Source organism: Geotrypetes seraphini, chromosome 3 (assembly GCF_902459505.1).
Source record: "Geotrypetes seraphini chromosome 3, aGeoSer1.1, whole genome shotgun sequence".
In the NCBI taxonomy this organism is placed as follows: Eukaryota; Metazoa; Chordata; class Amphibia; order Gymnophiona; family Dermophiidae; genus Geotrypetes; species Geotrypetes seraphini.
The window spans coordinates 6,888,026-6,907,619 of record NC_047086.1 but is presented as its reverse complement, the minus strand read 5'-3'; the positions used below and the strand labels follow the sequence as shown (position 1 = coordinate 6,907,619).

The 19,594-nt window shown below is 42.9% G+C and overlaps 1 protein-coding gene across 1 annotated transcript in view; it reads right to left on the bottom strand.

Annotated features, from left to right (window-relative positions):
- Positions 1–19,594, bottom strand: part of AK9 (adenylate kinase 9) — a 1,007,389-nt gene that overhangs the window by 779,796 nt on the left and 207,999 nt on the right. The window contains exons 8-9 of the mRNA XM_033936269.1: positions 9,791–9,910; positions 416–490 (exon numbers count right to left, since the gene is read on the bottom strand). Coding sequence (XP_033792160.1) covers positions 416–490; positions 9,791–9,910 — 195 coding nt within the window. The remainder of the gene's footprint in view (positions 1–415; positions 491–9,790; positions 9,911–19,594) is intronic.

The window sequence follows — 19,594 nt, the reverse complement described above, 5'->3', positions numbered from 1 at the left end:
ACTATTTTAGTGCACATCATTCTTCTTTGGACAATTCCATTTTGGTTTCTTCTGCTTCAGTTGAAACCATCTATAACTTTGTGATTTATTTTTATTAAGTCCAAATTTATGTTGCAACTGTGAAAAGTCAAGCAGTTTACCATTAGATATAACATCCTCTAAAGTACGTATTCCTGCTATCATCCAATGCTTCCAGATAACCTTAAATCTGCCAATTTGAATCTTGGAGTTAAGCCATATAGTCTGATTTGTTGATTTATGTATTGGGATAGGTGTTAAATTCTTGACATATCTTGAAACCTGACTGGCAAGGGTGTACTCCAGGACTGAGTTGAAAACCACTGCTCTAGGGTATACATATTCAGGGCTTCCAGTCTCTCATACGTCTTTTGGCGCAAACCTGCCTTTAACTTACCTTAAATAGTTCGTCTGGCTTCTTATGTCCATCCAATTCAATAAGCCACTGTGAATCATGATCAGCCATTAAATCCTGTAGTTGAACAGAAAGTGTTAGCTTTACCTGAGATTACCTGGACAAAGAAGAAACAATTCTTCCATTCTCTCATGGTGTCTATACTTACATCAATCTTAAATCCCTTTCACTACCTTCCTTGTTTTATTGGGGGTTTTGAGTGGTGGTTTCCTCTTGCATCTTTGTACATTTAGCTCACCTGAAAATTTGGATGCCATGAGTCTTCGTTTGCAACTACCTAAAGATTTCCCCTTTTTTCCCTGGGATTGGATAGCCTAATGGTTAGTGCAGTGGACTGACAACCTGGGAAATTGGGTTCAATTCCCACTGCAGATCCTTGTAACTCTGGGCAAATCACTTAATCCTCTATAGAATAATAATTTTAAAAAGATTTGGGGGCCATTGACAAGTTATTGCAATGATTAGACACCATTTTCCTCTGAAAGTATATTTATATATAGGGGGAAGGGGGATGGTATAAAGTTCTATTAAAGGTTTAATCAATAGATAAGAATATAATATTTATATGATATTTTTTGATTAAAATATTTGAAGGTAGGGTGGGTGGGGGGTATAAATTTATGTATTTATGATGTTATTTTAAGGAAATGCAAGTGATGTATTCAAGTTTTAACTGATATATTATTGTGTACTTGATGTAAGATGGAAAAATGAATAAAGAATTTAGAAAAATATTGTTTCAGGTAGAAAAACCCTAAACAACTTAGACAGGGACAGAGAAAAGAACCAAATCCATGACCCTTTACCATTTTACTTACCTGCTTAGTGGTTACAGCAGTGAGCTGAGAATCAGAAAAGCCAAAGTTCAAATCCTGCTTCTTCCACTGACACTCCTGTGATTTTCAGCAAGTCATATCACTCTCAATTGCTTCAGGTACAAATGTAGGCCTGATATACTAACGTTGAAGTTAGAATTCCCTTACAGAAATGGACCAGTAATGTAAGATTTTCTTGCGGTACCAGCTCATTAAAATTGGCAAGAATGTGTATATTCCAGTCAGTTATGTGTGTATTCTGTAAGTACATGTTTAGATGTGAAGGTGTGTAGTTTACTGGTAGCCATTCACATGGGTGGAGTTTAAACAGAGTGTGGGCAGGGCACACAAACCTAGATTATAAAATTTTATAATCTATATGCTGTGACCGGGTAAGACCTGGACTGGAGTAGCTCAAGCCCTGATCTTGGTCATCCAAACCTCAGCCGAGCGGTTAAATGAGGCATGAAGGGGTAGAGGGGTGTCTGCATCAAAATAAGAAGGTCCAGTACAGGTGTTTAGTGTGAATTTTAAGATGACTTTATTTTCTGGTTTTATATTGTAGTGCAATTCCAAAACATACAAAACAAAAACGCTCATTGGTGGCTAAACAGCCTGAACTACTAAAGTTCAAGCAAAACACAAAAATAACTTTTCACTTTTAAGTCCTGGAACCTGCAATCTGCTTGCACTACTTGGACAGGTTCCCCACAGTTCTCCTGTGATTATGAAAATTCAGAAACAGTTATTCCTTAGCAACAGCAGCAGATGAATCCAGAGACCAATGGGATATCACACATCTACCAGCAGGTGGAGATAGAGAAACTGATTAACAGGTGGTCCTATTGGCTGGCACTCCTCCTGCATCTTCTGTATGCTCTATCTTCCAGCAGGTGATGGTTGCTATTCAACTAGCTCCTGGATTCTGATTGTGACTGGAAAATTATTTTCTCCTGTTGAGGTTTCTCTTCAGTGAGACAGGGGTGTCCGGCTGAACAGTGCTGGCTTTAGGGGTTATACCTGGTCCCCCCAGGTCCCGCCTCACCCTCCCTCCAATGATAGAGGGTCTGACTGGGTCTCAATTTTTCTTCTTTCTCTTCACTGTAAAAAAAAAAAAAAAAAAAAAAAGAGACCACAGTGACTATTAAACAATTCTGCCCTCATAGTGCTGAGCAACCGGTATCTCCCGGCACTATCAACAAAGTTGTGAGTATATGTTTTATTTGTACTTCTTTTCTAGTTTCTGGTTGTGGTGGAGCTGCTGCTTCGGTGTGAGTCTACAGAAGGAATATGTTTTTTATCAAATGCTATATTTTGTAGAGTTGTGGAAATGGTTTAGTGACTGACAAGTAAATTTACATTTGTATGAAGTTTATTCAGTAAAGGGCTTCGGGTATACTGTTGATGGAACTAGTGCCTTCCCGTGTGTTGTAGACGCGCGCTTGTTTTCATACTCTGGCAGCAGCGCCACAGCGGTAGTGAGATTTTCCCCAAGGCGGACTTTGCTTGGCAGTTCCCGCGGCCGGGTGGAGGTAAATATTTGGATGGCTCTGGGTGTGTTCTTCACATAGCTGGTTCCTGACTGAGCGCATAAGGCGTGCGCTTATTTTCCTAAGTTGAGAACGAAGCAGTATTCATTTATTTCTCTCCAATGTTCATTTTAAGCATTTTATACCATGACAGTGTGAAAAATATTTTAATGGTTGGCTCTGGGTAGGATTTTAATGCATATTTGATAGAGCCAGCTCATTTCGCCATTAAATACGCATGCGCTTGGGACTCCGGCGCTAGCAGGAGCACCACAGTGTTCACGGAGTTTATTCTGCAGCTGACTTAGGTCACTATCCCACGGCTTCCCTGCGTTCTATGCGTCAGAAGTATTTCAACAGCTTTTGCCACTATTGTGTTGATATACCTTGTGTGTGTGTGTTTCCCCACTCTCTCTGCTTGAAAAGACTTAACTACTTTAATTGCGACTGTACTGTTATGCCTCACAGTGCTTAAGAAAGAGATTCTGCCCTGTGCTCAGCTGCCCAATCTTGGTTTTTTGCCGTTATGGGTCGGCAGAAGGCAAATTGCTGCACAGTGATGTCAGCAGCATGAGAGTACTCTGTGTTTCATATGGGTATCTTCTTGTCTCTCTCGGTGTCTCTGAAGGGTGAGTCTATGGAAGTTTAGAGTTTTTGTTCTTCTTTGTGCCTCTGTGCAGCGCTGTGTGTGTCTGGTAGCACTATAGATTTAGTGGGGTTAGGACTAAAGAGGACTGTGAAGACTTACAAAGGGACCTGAACAAACTAGGGGAGTGGGCGACGAGATGGCAGATGAAATTCAATGTAGAGAAATGTAAAGTATTGCATGTAGGAAGCAGAAACCCAAGGTACAGCTATACGTTGGAGGGATGTTATTGAGTGAGAATACCCAAGAAAGGGACTTGGGGGTAATTGTGGACAAAACAATGAAGCCGATGGCACAGTGTGCAGTGGCTGCTAAGAGAGCGAATAGAATGCTAGGTATAATCAAGAAGGGTATTACAACCAGAACGAAATAAGTTATCCTGCCGTTGTATCGGGCGATGGTGCGTCCGCATCTGGAGTACTGCGTCCAATATTGGTTGCCGTACCTTAAGAAGGATATGGCGTTACTCGAGAGGGTTCAGAGGAGAGCGACACGTCTGATAAGAGGTATGGAAAACCTTACATACACTGAGAGACTGGAGAAACTGGGGCTCTTTTTCCTGGAGAAGAGGAGAATTAGAGGGGATATGATAGAGACTTACAAGATCATGAAGGGCATAGAGAAAGTAGAGAGGGACAGATTCTTCAAATTTTCGAAAACTACAAGAACAAGAGGGCATTTGGAAAAGTTGAATTGGGACAGATTTAAAACCAATGCTAGGAAGTTTTTCTTCACCCAACGGGTGGTGGACACCTGGAATGCACTTCCAGAGGGCGTGATAGGACAGAGAATGGTATTAGGGTTCAAGAAGGGATTGGACAATTTTCTGAAGGAAAAGGGTATAGAGGGGTATAGATAGAGGACTACTACACAGGTCCTGGACCTGTTGAGCTGCTGTGTGAGCGGACTGCTGGGCACGATGGACCTCTGGTTTGGTGGGGTATCGCAAATCGAGTCAATGCTCGGTTTGCGAGTTAGTTTTCTCGAGTGTTTTGCTTGTCTTGCAAAACACTCGCAAATCGCATTACTCACAAACTGAGGTTTGACTGTATACACATTTATCAATACAGCTATAATACTACTTTATTCTAAATCTAAAGAAACAAAAAAATGTTTTTTTCTATCTTTTGTTGTTTCTGGTTTAATCATCTTCTCTTTACTCTCTTCTTTCCATCCAGCGTCTGTCCTCTCTCTCCCTTCTATATATCTGCCCTCTTTCTGCCCCTTCCATCCACAGTCCGCCCTCTCTTGCTTCCATTCACTGTCTGCATTCTCCCCCTTCCATAAGGCATCTTCCTTCTTTCTATGTCCCTTCCATAAACTGTCTATCCTGTGCCCCTTCTCTCCTTTGTACATGATTCATTTCAGCTCTGGATCTTTTCTCTTTCCTTTTCCCCTGGTCTGGCATCTCTTTCTCTTTCCCTTTCCTCCCTCCTTCCATTCCCTAGTATCTCTCTCCTCTCATCTCTCCCTCCTACTCCTCCATGCTCTGAATTTCCTCTCCTTCCTTTCCCTCTCTCCCTTCCCCCTGGTCTGGCATTTCTGTCTCCTTCCATTTCCTCCCCCCATGTCCTGGCATCTCCCCAATTCAATCACCATTTTCCCGTCATCTTCTGCTCTGCTCCTCTAAATTCTCCTCTAGTTACATCCATCTTCTACTTTTTTCCCTCACCCCTGAGTCTCGTCTTCTGATCTTTCTGGGGTCTCTGGTCCATTTGATATTTCTTCTCCCTCCATGTCTACCATCATTCCCTCTTTTTCCATATCTGTCCTGTCTAGCTTCTACCCTCTGTGTGGGCATCCCTAATCCCCCCAGGTTCAGGACCTGTCCATAGAGTCCCTGCCTCTCCTTCTGTCCAGCTTCCCCCCCCCTCTATTACCTTTCTCCCTCTACATTCCTCATCCTAGAACAAGCATCCCTCTCTCATTTTCTCTCCATTTTTGGATTTAGCATATTTCCCGCTCTTCTCATCTCTCTCTCTCTTCCCTTTGTTCTTCCACCTCCCCGAACCCATCTCTCTCATTCTCTTCCTCTCTCCGTGATTTCAGCCTTTCCCACACTTCCCCACTGCCTTATCTAATCTCTCTCCAGGCTATCTCCTTCCCTGCCTGCCCTGCAGTAAGGCTTTTTTTCTTCTCCTCTCCACCCCCCTTGAGATCAGCACCCTCCATCCATGTCCCCCCTCCCCAGGTTTGATAACTCCCCCTATTCCCTTCCCCTTTCCCCTCTGTCACCACTCCCACGTTGGTAGCGCAGCATTACAAACTGGCTGCTCTTACCAGCATTGGGCCTTCGCCTCTGCCGGGTCCTGCATACTTCCTGTTTCTGCAAAGGCAGGACCCAGCAGAAACAAGCATTGACTGAATGACCTATTCAGGCTGCTTATCCATGCATTGAATACAGGGTGATACTGCTAACTGAACTATTATTGATAATCTTTCCCAATTTCTTTTAGAAATGGATTACATTGCATTTTTTTTTCTAGCCCGCAAAACCTCATTGCCCCAGGTACATTAGATAAATTGTGAGCCGAACAAGACAGGCAGGGAAAAATGCTCAAGTACCTGAATAAATTCATGTAAACCATTCTGAGTTCCCCTGGGAGCACAGTATAGAAAATTGAATTAAAAAAAAAACAAAACTCTGGGATAATGAGACTAATGGGGGGCGGTTATGTAGAAGGACATCTTCTTTCAGGTGATACAATGCTGCATGGTGAGAGACTGTTCTAAAATAGGCCCCCAAATCCCATTACAGAATATTAGCCTAAATTGGCATGGCTGTTTCTTACATTTATATGTGTGCAATTACATCATAGAAACATAGAAGATGACGGCAGAAAAGGGCTACAGCCCATCAAGTCTGCCCACTCTGCTTACCCACCCCCTGTCTATGCCCTAATGAACCAATTTCCTTATCTTGACCCTCGTAGGGGTCCCACATGGGTATCCCATTTATTCTTAAAGTCTGGCACGCTGTCTGCCTCGATCACCTGCACTGGAAGCTTGTTCCAATGATCAACCACTCTCTGTGAAGAAATACTTTCTGGTGTCGCCATAAAATTTTCCGCCCCCGAGTTTGAGCGGGTGCCCTCTTGTGGCCGAGGGTCCCTTGAGAAAGAAAATATCATCTTCCACTTCGACATGTCCCGTGAGGTACTTAAATGTTTCGATCATGTCTCCCCTCTCCCTACGTTCCTCGAGAGTGTACAGCTTCAATTTGTTCAGTCTCTCTTCGTACGAGAGACCCTTGAGCCCCGAGATCATCCTGGTGGCCGTCCGCTGAACCGATTCAATTCTGCGCACATCTTTACTGTAATGTGGCCTACAGAATTGCACACAGTACTCCAGATAAGGTCTCACCATGGCCCTGTACAACGGCATTATGACTTCAGGCTTTCAGCTGACGAAACATCTATTGATATAACCCAATATCTGCCTTGCCTTAGATGAAGCCTTCTCCACTTGATTGGCAGTTTTCATGTCTGCACTAATGATTACTCCTAAATCTCGTTCTGCTGAAGTCCTAGTTAAAGTTTCTCCGTTCAAGAAGTACATCTTGCATGGGTTTCCGTTTCCGAGGTGCATGACCTTACATTTCTTAGCATTGAAGCCTAGCTGCCAGGTTGAGGACCAACTTTCCAATGTAAGCAGGTCCTGCACCATATCATTCTGTAAACTGCATTCACTTACTATATTACATAGTTTGGCGTCATCGGCGAATAGTGTTATTTCACCTTGAAGCCCTTGAGTCAGATCCCCTATGAATATGTTGAAAAGGAGTGGACCCAGGACCGAGCCCTGCGACACTCCACTGGTCACCTCCGATGTTTTAGAAAGGGTACCATTAACCACTGCCCTCTGAAGTCTGCCACTCAGCCAATCATTGACCCTTGCAGTTAGTGTCTCTTCTAACCCCCATCGATTCCATCTTGCTTAGCAGCCTGTGGTGTGGGACACTGTCAAAAGCTTTACTGAAGTCCAGGTACACGACGTCCAAAGACTCTCCCAAGTCCAACTTTCTTGTTACCCAGTCAAAGAAGCTGATAAGATTGGATTGGCAGGACCTACCCTTGGTGAATCCATGCTGACCGGGATCCCGAAGATTCCCTTCATTCAAGATCGTGTCCAATTTGCTTTTAATTAGTGTTTCCATGAGTTTGCACACTATTGATGTGAGACTCACCGGTCTATAATTCGCAGCCTCTGCCCTGCAACCCTTTTTATGCAGAGGAACGATATTAGCTAATTTCCAGTCCAGGGGAACTTTTCCCTTACTTAGGGAGAGATTGAATAGCTCAGCCAACGGTTTCGCCAGGACATCGCTCAATTCTCTGAGCACTCTTGGGTGCAAATTGTCTGGTCCCATGGCTTTGTTCACCTTGAGTCTTGCCCGTTCACTGTAAACTTCACCTGGTGTGAACTCAAAATTCTGAAACGGGTCTTCTGTGCTTTGTGTTGCCTTCAACTGGGGACCGTGTCCCGGTGCCTCACAGGTGAAGACTGAGCAGAAGTATTCATTCAGTAGTTCGGCTTTATCGGAATCTGCTTCCATGTAACTTCCGTCCGGTCTTCTAAGGCTTACTATCCCGCCTGTGTTCCTTTTTCTGTCACTAATATACCTGAAGAAGGATTTGTCCCCCTTTTTAATGTTTTTTGCCAGAATTTCTTCCACTCGAAGTTTTGCCTCCCTAACTGCCATTTTGACCGCTGTAGACCTGGTCCTATATTCTACCTTTGCCTCTCTTTTCTCCGTGCGCTTATAGGAGAGAAATGCTTTTTTCTTCTCCTTAATGAGGTGCGAGATCTCCGCGGTGAACCATTGGGGTTTATTGTTTCTTTGTTGTTTATTTACTGATTTTATGAAGCGGCTAGTTGCTTCATGTATGGTTGATTTCGGTGTTAACCACTTAGCTTCTACATCATCGGTCTCCGCTTGGTCCTGCAGCGTCCGATGGACGAAATCTCCCATGCGTGCGAAGTCTGTGCCCCAGAAATTGAGTACCTTTGTTTTCGTGTTTGATCTAGGGAAGCCTTTCCTAAGGTTGAACCATACTATGTTGTAGTCGCTGGAGGCTAGCGTATCTCCTACTGAGACCTCTGAGACGCTTTCCCCATTGGTGAGTACCAGGTCGAGGATCGCCTGGGCCCTAGTGGGCTCCGTTACCATTTGTTTGAGACGTGCTCCCTTTATGGAGGTTAATAATAATAATAATAACTTTATTTTTTTATACCGCAATACCACAAAACAGTTCAGAGCGGTTTACAGGATAAGAGACTGTACATTTACAGCGAAGTTACAGCTTAGTTATAGCGAAGTTACATCGAGGTTACAGCATATCGAAAAACAGTTCAGAGCGATTTAAACAATGTAGGTGCAGAGAATTGGTTAACAATTATATGGCATAAACCAGTGACAATTACAAAAAGATCCAATAATTGAGAGCCTCCTGCTACAGCTGGTTGTCGCTGAAAATGAGTTCCAGTCTGCATCAGGCATATTGAAGTCCCCTAGCAGTACAGCTTCTCCTCGTAGAGTGATATTCTCTATGTCTTCAATTAATTCTGTGTCCATGTCTTCCAGTTGTCTTGGGGGTCTGTATACCACACCTAGATACAGGCATTTTTCTCTGCCTCTTGCCAGGTTTACCCAGAGGGACTCCCCGGTGTACTTGACATCTGTAATCCTGGTGGTTTTGATGTCCTCTTTAATGTATAGAGCCCCCCTCCTAACCTGCCCTCTCTGTCCTGACGAAGTAGATTGTAGCCCGGTATAGCCATATCCCACCCATGTGAGTCCGTGAACCAAGTTTCAGATATTGCCACCACATCTAGGTCGGCATTCCTTATTTCAGCCTCCAATTCTAGAATTTTGTTACCTAAACTGTGTGCATTGACATACATGGCCCTCCATATCTTGTGTTTGCTAAGTCCCTGTGAGGCGTATCCTACCCGAGTCGGTGTGACTCCTAAAGAACTGTTTGCAATGTGGGTGCTTACCTTGGACATGGAAGCAGAGTTTCGACTCACCTCATCAGGATAATTCCTTTCTGCACTAATATGTGAATGGGTACCCTCCCCCGACTTACCTAGTTTAAAGCCCTGTGAACTGGAATAAATGGGTGCACCTTGTGTAATTTATAGTACTTAAGAGGTGAAGTGTGTAAGTGCTCATGTAAAGCCCAAATGTACACCCCACTTAGGCATCCTTTAAAAAATAGCACTTATGTGCACAAATACTCATCTTTTCTGTATTTATACATGAGTGCCTTGCTCTAGAACCGCCCTTTATTTGTTGTTAAGCAGCATTAAAGACAGATAGAGCCAAAAAGGAACAAACATGCAGCACCTGCAGTACAGTTCTTACCTCCAGAGCACGCAGCATTGTGTCCTTGTACATTTTCACACGAATCTTTGCATTCTGAAGAAAATCTTCTGGCCTCTGAACTAGATGGGACAGAAACGCTTTTAAACTTTTTTCTTCTTCCTTGTGAATGAGAGAGAGAGAGAGATAATTTGTACGTCGGTATTACAGTATCCCACTTGTTATCTTCCTTCCACCAGGTCTCAGAGATGCCTATTATATCTATTTTTTTCATTTAGGTTTCTGGCATTTGCATACAGACAATTCAAACCATGTTTGTCATTCTTATTTACAATTTACTCAGCAGTTGGTGTGTATAATTTGCAATCTTTAAAATCATTCTGCTTAGGGCTCTTCAGCTTGGAAAAGAGACGGGTGAGGGGAGATAGGATTGAAGTCTACAAAATCCTGAGTGCAGTAGAACGGGTACAAATGGATCGATTTTTCACTCTGTCAAAAATTACAAGGACTAGAGGACACTCAATGAAGTTACAGGGAAATACTTTTAAAACCAATAGGAGGAAAAAAATTTTCACTCAGAGAATAGTTAAGCTCTGGAACATGTTGCCAGAGGTTGTGGTAAGAGTGGATAGCGTAGCTGGTTTTAAGAAAGGTTTGGACAAGTTCCTGGAGGAAAAGTCCATAGTCTGTTATTGAGAAAGGCATGGGGGAAGCCACTGCTTGCCCCTCAATCGGTAGCATAGAATATTGCTACTCCTTGGGTTTTGGCCAGTTACTAGTAACCTGGATTGGCCACCGTGAGTATGGGCTACTGGGCTTGATGGACCATTGGTCTGACCCAGTAAGGTTATTCCTATGTTCTTAAGCAGCAGCCGCTGCAGTGGAAAGGGATTCCCCAGAGCTCACAGCGGTAAAAACGGAATCCCCCTGACCGACTGCGGTTGAGAAAACCCTGGGATGGGCGGTAGTGAAAGCCCGGGCTTCTCCCACCCTCCCCGCCGACGAGCAGTGTACGCACGAAGGGGAACCCTGCAATGCTGGAACCCAAATCTGACGTCCGTTCCTCCTCGAAGTGGCCAGAACACTTCATGCACACGACAGCTGCATCTACCAGTCGGCGTGGACATAAAACACACTTCTGCTTTTTAAAAGTGCTCATATCGTAAGCGTGGGAAATCTATGCAAAAAATGCTGTATAAAAATGGCTGTCTCAGGCTGTTTTATTTTCTCTTGTCTATGGTATTTTCCTTCCCCGCCCCCCATCTCACAGCCCACAGCTGCAAGACTGATAGAGCAGACCCCACTGGCTCTCTAAACTGTAGTCTGTGCCTAAAGGGTGGCCAGGCGTACAGTTGAGGCTCTAGAGAGATAAAACTGAGGGAGGTGAGAGAAATAAAATGGGGGTAGGTGGGGGAAATGGGGGGAGGGACTCGACTTTTTCAAGTATGGCACCCCCAAGGTCGGTAGGAGCCCCGAGAGGGTTCCCCAAGTTTTGTCCAAACATCAAAAATGGACAAGAGAAAGGTTACTAATCATATCCAACAGGCCCTAACCAAAGGAAAGACTGCACAAGCTTACCACTCTACCTGCTAGAGACTGAGAACAGACTGATTGTAGATGGGACTGCACAGCCCACTTGTAGTACAGGCAAAAGTCAATGTCTCAGTCTCTACCTGCTGGCAGAGGAGCATAAACCCATCCATTCTGTGCCAGTCTGGAGGGACACTAAAGAATGTCTGTTGGTTGTTATGCAGAGAGAACAGATGTCCTCTCTGACTGTATTTGAACCTTTCCATACTGATAACAGCAGGAAGATGGCTTATGTTTGGACTTTGTGTGTTTGAAAGGTAAACATTGCATGTGAATGTCACTATAAAAGGAAGCCTCAGCTTTGTTATATTTGTAGTTCATCTGTAGTGCTGCCCAAAAGCTCCTCCTGTAGAAATGGCTCCTTGTCTGACTGTTGAGGGATATCCAATTTGTGAGAGACTAAAGGATACAGTTTCTATCCACAGTGATGTATATTTTCTTTATGTATTGTGGTGGGGTCAAGACCATTCAGCAGGATAGGGCCCGAGCACCCACCACATGCACACTGATCTAGTCTCCACAGGGTGCCAATGGGGTCAAGCAGGTTTCTCAAATATAAACAGTGTCTGAGCCCTTCTACTTTCAAAACAGGAAAAAGGTTTATTTTCTTTTATATTCCTTCATACAGGTGAGCTGGCACAAACCACCTTGCCACTCTTCACAAAATCCTCTCAACAGGATATGATATAACAGTTAAAGTGGAGAGAGGACACACAAAACTTAAAGTCCTAGATTTCAAATGTATGGACTTTAATAAAATGGGAGAGTAGAAAGAGCTGTTAGGATGGGAGGACATAAGAGAAGTGAAAAAACAGTGGTCTAAGCTGAAAGAAGCAAAAAAAAAAAAAAAGGCTACAGACCTTTATGTGAAGAAAATAAATAAAAACAAGAGAAAAAAAGAAACCGATATGGTTCTCCAAACTAGTGGCGGAGCAAATAAAGGCAAAAGAGTTGGCATTCCTGAAATATTTTTTAAAAAAACCCAAGTAGAGGAGTGCAGAAAGGACTACCGGGTGAAACTGAAAGAAGCCAAGATAGAGAGAGAGAGAGGTCTGGCGAAAGCGCAGACAGGAGAGCAAATGGCTAAAAATGTAAAAAAGGGAGACAAAATTTTTTTCAGATATATTAGTGAAAGGAGGAAGATGAAAAATGGAATTGCTAAACTAAAAGATGCTGGGAACCGATATGTGGAGAGTGATGAGGAAAAACTAAATGTGCTAAACAAATACTTCTGTTCTGTGTTCACGGAAGAAAATCCTGGAGAAGGACCGAGATTGTCTGGCAAAGTAACGCGAGAAAATGGAGTAGATTCTGCACCGCTCACAGAGGAAAGTGTTTATGAACAACTTGAAAAACTGAAGATGGACAAAGCGATGGGACTGGACGGGATCCATCCCAGGATACTGAGCGAGCTCAGAGAGGTTCTGGCGGGTCCTAAAGACTTGTTCAACAAATCTCTGGAGACAGAAGTGGTTCCTGAGGATTGGAGAAGAGCGGATGTGGTCCCTATACACAAAAGTGGTCACAGAGATGAAGCGGGAAACTACAGGTCGGTAAGCCTCACTTCGGTTATTGCAAAAATAATGGAAGTGTTGCTGAAAGGATAGTGAACTTCCTAGCATCTAATGGGTTACACTGGATCTGTGGCTGGCTTTACTAAAGGTAAATTGTGCCAAATGAACCTGCTTGAATTTTTTTTTTTTTAATCTTTATTCATTTTCAATCTTACATCAAGTGTACAATCCATCAAACATTACAATTAAAACACATCATTTGATAATCTTCCTAAATTGTTTTACAATACATAAAATTACCACCCTCCCCACCCATCATTCCTCTATTATTTTCCCAATATGAATAACAAAAAATTATACCTCCCTCCCCAAACATTACACAGTGTAAAGTTCAATAGAAAATGGTGTTTACTCATTACAATAAGAAATAATATATTGTATTTACAGTGATACATGAGAGGAATTCAAGTGTATGTTTTATGTGATCTTTTAAAATTTCTATGTTACACATGTTGATATATGAAAATGAATTTAAAAAATTAAAAAAAAATAAATTAATGGCTCCCAAATTTTATTAAAATTCTTATAGTTCCCTTGTTGTATAGCTATTGTTCTTTCCATTTTATATATGTGACATAAATTCCACCAAAAATTATAGTGGAGTCTACTGTAATTTTTCCAATTACTTGTAATATGTTGAATGACTACTCCTATCATTATCAATAAAAGTTTATTGTTATTTGATGATATTTGACTCTTCTTCCTCATTGACATACCAAATAATACTGTATCATAAGATAATGCCACATGTTTTTCCAATAAACAATTTACTTGATCCCAAATTGAGTTCCAAAAGGTTAAGATAAAGGGACAATAAAACAAAAGATGATCCAAAGTCCCTACTTCAAGATTACAGTGCCAACATCTATTAGACATTGAACTATTTAATTTTTGTAATCTAACTGGGGGCTCTATGCAGAAGAAAAAAACAAATCTTTTGTTTTATTGTCCCTATATCTTAGCCTTTTGGAATTCCATCTGGGATCAAGTAAATTGTTTACTGGAGAATCAAGTAGCACTATCTTATGATACGGTATTATTTGGAACCTACATGAGAAAAAAGAGTCAGATATCTTCATCTAATAATAAACTTTTATTAATCATGACTGGTGTCGCCATTCAACAAATCACTAACAATTGAAAGGATTGCAGTAGACTTAATTTCAATTTTTGGTGGAACTCATTGTGTCACATGTTTAAAATGGAAAAATCACTAGCTGTACAAAATGGAAATTATAAGGCTTTTATTAAAATCTGGGAACCATTGACATCTTTTTGTGATGATTAAATACCATTTTTCTTACATTTTATTGAAACATACACCTTAAAATACTAGAGAGGGGAAGGGTTCTTATTATATTGTTCATTATAATAATTTTGGGGAAGTAGGGAGGGATATGGGTTTACATATACAATTTATGTTTTTTTTGTTAGATTTATAAGTGATGATTTCAATATTATCTATGGGTATATTTGTACACTTATTAAAAGTTTTACCTGGAGTAAAGATTGGTAGTATGGGGATGGGGAGGTATGTTATGTGTTTTAATGGATTTATTCTTGATGTTTGGGATGGGTGGGGGAGGGAATACTCTTATATGCTTTTAGACAATAATTGTTAGTATGTCAAGTGTTTTGTACGAATTTTATGTTTGAATATTGTACCCTTGATGCAAGATTTGAAAATGAATAAAGATTTAAAAAAAACAAACAAACCAAGTTTGTCTCATAGATGCAGACACTGTACATCTCATCCTCCAAGACCAAATTTGTAGCCATTGAGATGCTGAAATTTGATGCTTAATCTCAATGCTCCAAATATCCCTAAGACCATTTTTGGGTTTCTTTTTAACAGATTCACTTATAATTTTATACCACTGTGCGGCCTGGTGATTGAATTTTTTTAAAAAAAATTCTTTATTCCTTTTATAATTCACAAGTGAACAGCAAAATAGTAAACAATATATAAGACAATATCACTTGAAAATCTTCCATATTATACAACAGAAAAAGAAATATTTCCCATTCCCACCCCCTTCCACATCATTATACATCAAAAGAAATATCACATAAATATATTCTCTTATCATTCATATACAATATTAATAAAAACCCAACCCCCCTCCCTCCCCAATCCATATGCAAAAAATTAAAATTAGGAAAAGTGTAAATCATTCTTTATAATAATTTAAAAATGGCCCCCACACATCCTTGAATTTCTTATAATAGCCCTTCTGAACTGCCAACGCTCTTTCCAATTTAAACACATGACACACTGAATTCCACCAAAAGCAATAGTTTAGCCTTGTACAATCTTTCCAGTTAAACGTTATTTGTTGAATGGCAACCCCTGTCAATATCATCAACAACTTATTATTGTTTGCAGATATAGCACAGTTACTTACCGTAACAGGTGTTATCCAGGGACAGCAGGCAGATATTCTTGACTGATGGGTGACGGCACCGACGGAGCCCCGGTACGGACAATTTTAGAGTGATTGCACTCTAAGAACTTGGAAAGTTCTGGTAGGCCGCACCGCGCACGCGCGAGTGCCTTCCCGCCCGACAGAGGCGCGCGGTCCCCAGTTAAGATAAGCCAGCTAAGAAGCCAACCCGGGGAGGTGGGTGGGACTCAAGAATATCTGCCTGCTGTCCCTGGATAACACCTGTTACGGTAAGTAACTGTGCTTTATCCCAGGACAAGCAGGCAGCATATTCTTGACTGATGGGTGACCTCCAAGCTAACAAAAAGAGGGATGGAGGGAAGGTTGGCCATTAGGAAAACAAATTTTGCAAAACAGATTGGCCGAAGTGTCCATCCCGTCTGGAGAAAGCATCCAGACAATAATGAGATGTAAAAGTATGAACTGAGGACCAAGTAGCAGCCTTGCAGATTTCCTCAATAGGAGTGGAACGGAGGAAAGCTACAGATGCTGCCATCGCTCGGACTCTATGGGCCGTGACAGAACCTTCCAGTGTCAGTCCGGTCTGAGCATAACAGAAGGAAATGCACGCTGCCAGCCAATTAGACAACGTACATTTAGAAACAGGACGTCCCAAGTTATTCGGATCAAAGGACAGAAAGAGTTGAGGAACTGATCTGTGAGGTTTAGTACGCTCTAGATAGTAAGCTAGAGCCCTCTTACAATCCAAAGTATGTAGAGCCTGTTCCCCAGAATGAGAATGAGGTTTCGGAAAAAAGACAGGCAGAACAATGGATTGGTTGAGATGGAATTCAGAGACAACCTTAGGAAGAAACTTTGGATGTGTACGCAGAACCACCTTGTCATGATGAAAGACCGTAAAAGGTGGGTCTGCAACTAGTGCATGTAGCTCACTGACCCTCCTGGCAGAGGTAAGGGCAATAAGGAAAAGTACCTTCCAAGTGAGAAATTTGAAAGGAGAGGTAGCCAAAGGTTCAAAAGGAGGCTTCATTAAGGCGGAAAGAACCACATTGAGATCCCAGATAACAGGAGGGGCTTTAAGAGGTGGTTTCACATTGAAAAGACCCCGCATGAACCTGGATACCAGGGGATGAGCTGAGAGAAGTTTTCCATGGACTGGCTCATGAAAAGCCGCAATAGCACTGAGGTGGACTCTGATTGAAGTGGACTTGAGGCCAGAGTCGGACAAAGAAAGAAGATAATCCAACAAGGTCTCCACTGCAAGAGAAGTGGGATTATGATGATGGAGAAGACACCAGGAAGAAAATCGTGTCCACTTTTGACGATAACATTGCAAAGTGGCCGGTTTCCTGGAGGCATCCAGAATTGAACGAACAGGCTGAGACAAAAGTGTATCATGAGAAGTCAGCCCGAGAGATACCAAGCTGTCAGGTGCAGAGACTGGAGGTTGGGATGCAGAAGGGTCTCCTGATGCTGTGTAAGCAGAGAAGGATACAGAGGAAGAAGAAAAGGTTCCCTGGAACTGAGTTGAAGTAGAAGGGAGAACCAATGCTGCCTGGGCCACCTCGGAGCAATCAGTATCATGGTGGCTCGTTCCCTCTTGAGCTTGAACAAGGTTCTCAACATGAGAGGCAGAGGAGGAAAAGCATACAGGAACAGATCTGACCAGTCGAGGAGAAACGCATCCGCTGAGGTGAGGAGAGTAGAGACTGGAGCAGAATAGGGGCAGCTGGTGATTGTGAGGAGCTGCAAAGAGGTCTATCTGAGGAGTGCCCCATTGAGTGAAGATGGATTGTAGAGTGAAAGGATCGATTGTCCACTCGTGAGGCTGGAGAATTCTGCTGAGCTTGTCCGCTAAGGAATTCTTTTCTCCCTGAATGTAAATAGCTTTCAGGAATAGCTGGTGACTTATGGCCCAAGACCAGATCTTCTGGGCTTCCTGGCACAAGAGGCGAGAGCCCGTTCCACCCTGCTTGTTGATGTAGTACATCGCAACTTGATTGTCTGTGCACAGTAGAAGAACTTGAGGGAAGAGAAGATGTTGGAAAGCCTTGAGGACATAAAACATCGCTCTGAGTGCCAGGAAATTGATGTGATGCTTCTTTTCCTGGGCTGTCCAAAGGCCTTGAGTTTGGAACTCGTTCAAATGAGCTCCCCATGCATAAGGAGAGGCGTCGGTGGTGATGACTAGTTGATGAGGAGGTAGATGGAACAGAAGACCTCTGGATAGATTTGAGGATACCAACCACCATTGTAGAGACTGACGAAGAGATGATGTCACAGATATGTGTCGTGAGCAAGGATCCGTCACTTGGGACCACTGAGTAGCAAGGGTCCATTGAGGAGTGCGCAGGTGAAGACGTGCGAGAGGTGTGACATGGACTGTGGATGCCATGTGACCCAAGAGTATCATCATTTGCTTGGCAGAGATGGAACGTTGTGGAAGCACCTGCTGACATAGAGACTGAAGAGTCTGAAGACGGTTGGATGGCAGGAATGCTCTCATGAGGAGTGTGTCCAGTATCGCTTCAATGAATTGAAGTCTCTGAGTGGGGATGAGATGAGACTTGAGTAGATTGATCTCGAACCCTAGTATTTGTAGAAACAGGATGGTTTGGTTGGTGGCCAGGAGTACTGCTTGAGCGGAAGTGGCCTTGATTAACCAGTCGTCCAGGTAAGGAAATACCTGAAGGTGGTGAGATCGTAGAAATGCAGCCACCACAATGAGACATTTGGTGAACACCCTTGGAGAGGAAGCAAGACCGAAGGGCAGCACCGTGTATTGGTAATGACAATGATTGATCATGAAGCGGAGATACCGTCTGGAGGTTATATTGATCGGTATGTGAGTGTATGCCTCTTTGAGATCGAGGGAGCACAGCCAGTCGTCTTGATTGAGAAGAGGATAAAGAATGGCTAGAGAAAGCATCTTGAATTTTTCCTTTACCAAACATTTGTTGAGATCGCGAAGATCCAGGATTGGTCTGAGATCTCCCGTTTTTTTGGGGACTAGAAAATAACGGGAGTAGAATCCCTGCCCCTGTTGATCTAGAGGAACTTCCTCTATAGCGTTCAGAAGGAGGAGGGATTGAACTTCTTGAATAAGGAGGGCAGATTGAGGACTGTTCAAAGCAGACTCTTTTGGCAGGTTTTGGGGTGGAAGAGTCTGAAAGTTGAGAGAGTAGCCGTGGCGGATGATGTTGAGGACCCATTGGTCCGAAGTAATAACTTCCCACCGGCTGAGGAACAGAGAAAGACGACCTCCTATAGGTTGCGGCAGGAGAGCAGATATAGGAGTACTGGCTATACTTTGGAGAATTAAGTCAAAAGGGCTGTGTCTTCTGCTGTGGAGGTGGCTTCACAGGTTGCTGCTGTTGTTGTTGTCTGGGAGGCTGACGTTGCTGTTGACGCCTGGGTTGCTGAGAAGCTGCTGGTAATGGGCGAGCTGTGAAGCGGCGTTGATAGGCCGATTGCTGCCTGAAAGGTCTTGTTGGAGGAGGCTTTTTCTTATTTTTAAGCAGGGTATCCCAGCGTGTCTCATGGGCAGAGAGCTTTTGAGTGGTCAAGTCCACGGATTCCCCAAAGAGCTCATCCCCTAGGCACGGGGCATTGGCTAACCGATCTTGATGGTTAACATCAAGTTCGGATACCCGAAGCCAGGCCAGGCGACGCATTGCCACAGACATTGCTGTCGCTCTGGAGGTAAGTTCGAAGGTGTCGTAAATGGACCTAACCATGAACTTACGAAGTTGAAACAGAGACGACAAGCAATGGTGAAAAGATTGTTGTTTACGTTGAGGAAGGTACTTCTCAAATGAAGCCATGGTGGTAAGGAGATGTTTAAGATAGAAAGAAAAATGAAAAGCATAATTACCAGCTCTGTTAGCCAACATTGCATTTTGGTAGAGCCTCTTACCAAATTTATCCATGGCTTTACCCTCTCTGCCAGGAGGTACAGAAGCATATACACTAGCTCCTGAGGATTTTTTAAGGGTAGATTCCACAAGTAGAGACTCGTGTGGAAGCTGAGGCTTGTCGAATCCAGGAATGGGAATTACTTTGTATAAAGAATCTAATTTTCGTGGAGCACCTGGGATCGTTAAGGGAGTCTCTAGATTCTTGTAGAAAGTCTCCCTCAAGATGTCGTGAAGAGGGAGCTTCAAAAATTCCTTTAGGGGTTGGTCAAAGTCAAGGGCATCTAAAAAGGCTTTAGACTTTTTGGACTCAGCCTCCAAAGGAATAGACAGAGAGTCACACATGTCTTTCAAAAAAGACGA